At 48.7% G+C, this 6,773-nt stretch overlaps 1 protein-coding gene across 1 annotated transcript in view; it reads left to right on the plus strand.

The window, feature by feature from the left end:
• Nucleotides 1–323: 323 nt before the first annotated feature.
• Nucleotides 324–6,773, plus strand: part of DNMT1 (DNA methyltransferase 1) — a gene marked incomplete at its 5' end in the record, with an annotated part of 60,396 nt that continues 53,946 nt past the window's right edge. Inside the window, 4 exon segments of the mRNA XM_027765539.1 lie at nt 324–360; nt 1,822–1,929; nt 2,135–2,351; nt 6,039–6,114. Coding sequence (XP_027621340.1) covers nt 324–360; nt 1,822–1,929; nt 2,135–2,351; nt 6,039–6,114 — 438 coding nt within the window.

The following is a 6,773-nucleotide window of genomic DNA, read 5'->3' on the forward strand; positions in this document are numbered from 1 at the left end:
ACCTGCTGGCCCCGCCATATTTTTTTCCTGATGCTCATATGTTAAACTTATTTATGAAATTCTTTTTTTGAGAAATTATTTATTTAATGCCCTTTGTTATTATTTTTTGATTTGACCAGAAAGAGAAAGGGGAAGTGAGAAAGCAAGCTGCCAGGTCTGGGACTCAAACCGTGGTCGGCCATGTGAGAATCCAGCACCTTTAACCACCACACCACCTACTGACCCACTATTTCTGAAATCCTTAAAAATTGTGATACTTAATTCATACAGGTAAACAAAGTTGCCTAATCAGTGTTTCTTTCTCCTTTATTTTCTTCCCCCAGGCTCAAAGATTTGGAAAGAGACAGCTTAACAGAAAAGGTATAGTCTTCACCGGAAAAATAACACTTTCTAAGAATTATTCATTTAATTTGATTTATTGTTAGTATTTTTAGTTTGCTACATAGTAGATGTGTGCATTCACCAGAGAGAGACACAGAGAGAGAGAGAACAAGTGGCCAGGTCAGGGGCTCGATCCACGGTCAGCCACGTGGGAGTCTAGTACCTTAACCACCACACCACTTGCTGGCCTCTAAAAATAATTTTAAGATAATTTAAAAAATGACCAAATGTGGTTAGTTGGATACTTTGTGGCTCTTGAAAGAGAAATATGTTTTCATCAAGTGGAGTTGGCTCGGTTTTCCATGACGTTTTGAAGATAAGTTGGATATTTTTCTTGGTTCCTATTGACATGAATGAACTGCTAATACCAGTTGTTTTGGGCAAGTTGTTGGCAGGTTTACCAATCTGGGTTCCAAATTTGGGATTGGAACTTGTTCCTGGTTATTTTTATTATTATTATTATTTTTTGAGAGGTTTTTGCTACAGGGCACGTGGGCTCACAAAAAAAAAGACACAGAGAGAGAGAAAGCGAGAAATCACCCCCTGGTGGGGGGATGACCATGCCACAATCCATTCTCCTCTCAGGATCTTGGGCACGCATGCACACGCGCCTGGGATGAGTTCAAGCCACCGGGTCCAGGACTTGAACCACGGTCGACTACATGGGAGTCCAGCGACATAGCCATAACGCCAACTGCTGGTCCCCCTGGTTATGTTTTGAGAAGCACAGTTGTGTTCTAATACACGATTATGTGTCTTTTTTATTTTTTAATTTTCTAGAAAGTCATGTATGTGCCAGAGAGAGACAGAACCTCTCATGGAGTATGGCCATGCCATAAACCCCTCTTTGGGGTCCACACGACATGGGCTGGCATTGTTTTTCTGGGACTTGATGTGCATAGTTGGGCATGTGGGATCCGGCTCCCGGAACTACTAGACCACAGGGCCAGCCCATGCGCCATCATCGTCTGTCACTCATCTCAGTTATTCCCTTTTTTCACCACTTGGGAGGTGACAGATGTCTTCTTTTTTTTTTTAATTTTTTTTTATTACCGTTTTTGCCGTAAGGTATGTGATCACCAGCGAGACAGACACAGAGAGTGGAAAAGTGAAACATCACCCCACCACCACGCCACAATCCCTTCTCCATTCTCCTCCTGGGATTTTGGGCATGCACGCACACACACCTGGCGTGAGATGTAAGCCACTGGGTCTGGGACTCGAACTGTGGTCAGCCGTGTGGGAGCCCTGTGCCTTAACCCCACCACGCCACCTGCTGGCCCCAGAGCCACGTGCTCTTCCTGGACCGATAACCAGGTCCCGTGAATGTGTTTTTGGCTGAAAGAGCATTGCTTGCCGTTGAGTCATCGCAACGTGACGAGGCTGCTGGTAGTGAGTAGCCAGTGGCTTGGGGCTGCTCACCCTCTCTCCTTCCCTTAGGAATGCGTGAAGGAGAAGTTGAATCTCTTGCATGAATTTCTGCAAACAGAGATAAAGACTCAGTTATGTGACTTGGAAACCAAATTACATAAAGAAGAATTATCAGAGGTGAGTCGGCGCACCGCATCCCGGCTTCTGGGAAGACAACCCCGTGTCCTCCCCTGTAACTTGGCTGTGACAAGGGAGGCCGGACATCCCCCCCCCGCCCTCCTCGTGCCCCCGTCATTGTAGAGGAAATGCATGCGTCTCCTTGTTCTCTTCTTACCACTTGTTTACATTCACTGCTCCTTAAATTATCCCTTTCCTGCTGTAGGAGGGCTACCTGGCTAAAGTCAAATCCCTTTTAAATAAAGATTTGTCCTTGGAGAACGGAGCTCATGCTTTCGTTCGGGAAAGGAACGGGCATCTAGAAAACGGGAGCCAGACAAGCGCAGACCGCCGGATGGACACGGGAGAGGCAAGCAGCCCCCGCAAGCCCACTCCCAAATCGCGCACGCCCCGAAGGAGCAAGTCCGACGGAGAGACTAAGTGTAAGAACACGGGGCTCTTCCCGCTTCCTTGGGGACTTTGGTGCCACTCTGGGGAGGGCAGGCAGACTTGGCCCCCCAAAGCACGGGTCCTCGATGTGTTTCTGTGTGTACGTACGACTGGCTTAGACCTGTGAGGTTTTTATCTTAGTATTTTAATTTGCTAGAGGTTGTGTACACTCAGAGAGAGAGAGACAGATACAGAGAGAGGGAGAGAGGCGGAGGGGGAGGCAAAAGCACCCCCGTGGGGTACAGTCACACCATCATCCCATCTCGGTTTCTCCCTTTTTTCAGGACTTGGGGCACACACGCACATGTACCCAGAGTGTTTCTCAATCTGACAGGTCCAGGACTCAAACTATGGAGTTAATCATGTGGGATTCAGATGCTTCAGCCACCAGACCATGGAGGTGGCTCTCAAAAGAATTTTTTTTTCTTTTTCTTTTTGTTATAGGGTGCGTGTGCTCGCCAGAAAGACAGAGACAGAAAATGAGAAATCACCCCCCAGGGGGGATGGCCATGCCGCTCCCTTCTCCATTCTCCTCTCGAGATCTTGGGCACGTATGCACATGCACCCAGCATGAGTTTAAGCCACCGGGTCCGGACTCCAACCGCAGTTGACTACATGGGAGTCCAGCAACGTAGCCATTATGCTAACTTCTAACAAGAATTTTTGTTTTAAAGAATTATTTTATTTAACTTTATTTATTTTAAATTTGATGAGAGAGGGACAGAGAGAGAGAGTGAAAGCGAGAAGGCAAGATACCAGGTTTGGGACTTGAACTGTAGTCAGCCATGTGGGAGTCCTAATGCCCTTAACCACTACGCCAACTGCCAGCCCCTCAAAAATATTTTTAAGAGATTGATTTTTTTTTAAAAAAAATTATTTAATTTTATTCATTCATTCATTTATTTTTAATTTGACCAGAGAGAGACAGATAGAGAAAGAGAAAGGGAAAGTGAGAAAGCAAGCTACCAGGTCCGGGGACTTGAACCCTGGTTGGCCATGTGGGAGTGTCCAGCGCCTTAACCACCATGCCACCTGCTGGTCTCCGAGATTGATTTTTTAAAAAAAAATTAGTTATTTAATTTATTATCATTTTTAAAATTTGCTGTAGGGCACATGTGCTCACCAGACAGAGCGTGCAAGCCACCAAGTCTGGGACTCAGACTACAGTTGACCGTGTGGGACTCCACCACGCCAACCACCGCATCGCATGCCCACCCCAAGAGACTGACTTTTAAAGCTTTCTCATTCATTTATTGCTTCAGTGAGAGACAGAGACAGTCCCCCAACAGGGACTTCAGGCCGCAGCCTCCCTCCATCCCCCCCACATCATGGGCATGCACATTTTAATGGCTGTTGGGGGTTCCTGGGATACAAACCCAGGGCCTTCTCTTGGGGTTCCAGCTGTGTGACTACGGTGCCATTGCCTGGCCCTGCTCTATCTTTTGGTACCAAAATAAACTTGTACATGAATTCCGTTTTTCTATAGACATTTTTTTAAAAGAGTTATTTTTGTTTAACTTTATTTATTCATTTACTTATTTTTATTTGAACAGAGAGGGATAGAGCGAGAGAGAGAAAGAGAGAGAGAAAGTGAGAAAGCAAGCTGCCAGATCCAGGACTTGAACCATGGTCGGCCATGTGGGAGTCCAGCACCCTTGACCACCACACCACCTGCTGGCCCCTCCACAGACTTTCTGAAGTCCCTTTTTATTAATTATCAGGGGTTACTAATATTTATTACTTTTTTTTTTTTAACTGCTTTTTTTTTTTGGGGGGGGCGAGGTTTTTTGCTATAGGGCACATGCACTCTCTGGAAAGACAGAGAGACAGAGAGTGAGAAATCACCCCCTGGGGGGATGGCCATGCTGCAATCCCTTCTCCTCCATTCTCCTCTTGGGATTTTGGGCACACGTGCACACGCACCTGGCGTGAGCTTAAGTCACCGGGTTTGGGACTTGAACTGCGATCGACTATATGGGAGTTCAGTGACAGCCATTATGCTAACTGCTGGTCCCAATATTTATCACTTCTAAGATGTTCCGTGCCTCAGGCCAGCCAGGTGGTATGGTGATTGAGGAGGCTGAATCACATAGGACCAGCTGTGGTTCCAGTCCTGGACCCAGGCTCGGGGCCAGCAGGTGGCGCAGTGATTGAGGGCACTGGACTCCCACATGGCCAGCTGCAGTTCGAGTCCCAGACCCGGTGGCTTGCTCTCTCAGCTCTCTCTGTATGTGTCCCTTTCTGAGCAAATTAAAATAAATGAGTTTAAAAAAAAAAAAGCTTAAACAACACCACCAGTCTCGTGCGTGTGCTGAAAATTCCGGGAGAAGAATGGAGGAGAGGGGACTGTGTGCAGAGTGGCTATCCCCCCACCCCCCAGGGGTGATTTGTCTCCCTCCCTCTCGCTCTCTCGGTGTCTCTGTCTGTCTCTAGCGAGTACACCTGCCCTATAGCAAATTTAAAAAAAAGAGTTATATTTAAGCTAAGCACTTATTCTTAGACCACTTTCTAGCTCGTCGGCAAAATCAACACTGCTTGAATGCAGCTCTGATTTTTGGCCACTTCATCTTTTTTTCTTTCCTTTCCTCTCCCTCTTTTAAATTTTTTTTTAAATTGCCAGTGGGTGCATGTGCTTGCCAGGGAGCGAATGGGGAGAAGGCGCCCTCCAGTGGAGCCTGGTGACACCACGAGCCTTTTCCTCTGTTTCTCCATTCCGCCAGGATCCTTGGCACGCACGCACTCGTGCCCGACGTGTTTCTCAAGCTGCGGGGCCTGAGGTGCGAAATGCAGTTGTCCGTGTGGGGTCTGGCTCCCCACACGCTGTGCTGTGTGCTAAACCCCAACCCCAATCTTGGTGTTTTTTTGTTTGTTTGTTTGTTTTTTTTTACATTTTTGCTATAGGGTGCATGTGCTTGCCAGAGAGACAGAGAGAGAGAGAGAGAGAGAAAGAGAGAGAAATCACTTCCCAGGGAGACTACCATGTCATAGTCCCTTCTCCATTTTCCTCTGAGGATTTTGGACCCACAGGCGTGTGTACCTGGTGTGGTTTTTAAGCTGCTGCGTTCGGAACTTGAACTGTAGACTTGGCCACGTATGACCCAGCGCCTTGACCTGCTGGCCCTCCCACTTCACCTGTTGACAATATGAGAGCCACTGTTTTCTTGTTTGGTTTAGGAGTAGGTCCCTCAGGTAGGAGCTCACGTGACAGCCTCTGCACGGACAGGGGCCTGTTTCTGTTTTTTTTTTTTTGTTTTTTTTTTTGAGAGGTTTTTGCTATAGGGCACGTGCACTCACCAGACAGGCAGAGAGAGACAGAAAGTGAGAAATCACCCCCCGGGGGGGATGGCCACGCCGCAATCCCTTCTCTTCTATTCTCCTCTCGGGATCTTGGGCACTCACGTACACGCACCCAGCGTGAGTTTAAGCCACTGGGTCCAGGACTCGAACCATGGTCGACTACATAGGAGTCCAGTGACACAGGCATTACGCCAACTGCTGGTCCCAGGTGCCCATTTCTGGCTAGCACACTGGTGATTGGCTAGAATGCGGAAAATCTAAGGCTGTGTGACCCTGTGCAGAGAGCCTGGCCCTCTGCGCTAGGTGCCCGTCGAAGGCCTCGGTGCGCCGTCCCTGTGGGCTTCTGTTCACGGTGCCTTTCTTTCTCCTCTCCCTCTGAACAGCCGAAGCTTCGCCCAGCCCCAGGGTGACGAGGAACACGGCCAAGCAGACCACCATCACGTCTCATTTTGCGAAGGGGTCAGTATGGGACGGGTTACAGCTGTCCGCGTTTCACTGTGGTCGTTAACTTTGTTATTTTCATGAGCGAGGGAGACCGTGAAGGGCAGGGGGAGGGTGAAGACCCCAGCACAGCCTTCGCACTGTGGCCCCCCCAGCCCCAGCTGCCAGGATCCCGGCCACACGTATGTGCCCTGCGTGCACGGGGAGAGCGCGGGACCTAACCACGCAGGCCCAGCATTGCGGAGGGTCGCGTCCCTGCCAGGCTGCACCCCTGCAGCCGGCTGACAGCCGCCTTTACTCGGGGCCGGCTGTTCTTGTAGAGCATGAGCAGGATTGCTAGCAACGGACAGTTCCGCCTTCCATACTGCAGAGGTTTCCCTCCTGGCGTTCGCTCACGAGCCAGAAAAGTGTTAGCTTTTATGGTTTTGTTTTTTCTTCTTTTTTTCCCCCTAAATAATGATTTAACTTTGTTTATTTATTTTAATTTGACCAGAGAGGGACAGAGGGAGAGGGGAGGGGAGGGTCATCAGGTCCAGGACTCAAACCATAGTCGGCCCTGTGGGCGTCCAGCATCCTTAACCACCATGCCACCTGCCAGCCCCTTGTTTGTTAGTTTGTTTGTTTCGAGAGGTTTTTGCTATAGGGCACGTGCGCTCGCCAGACAACGAGACATAAAG

Source organism: Tupaia chinensis, unplaced genomic scaffold, assembly GCF_000334495.1.
Source record: "Tupaia chinensis unplaced genomic scaffold, TupChi_1.0 Scaffold138665_1, whole genome shotgun sequence".
NCBI classification, from domain to species: Eukaryota; Metazoa; Chordata; class Mammalia; order Scandentia; family Tupaiidae; genus Tupaia; species Tupaia belangeri.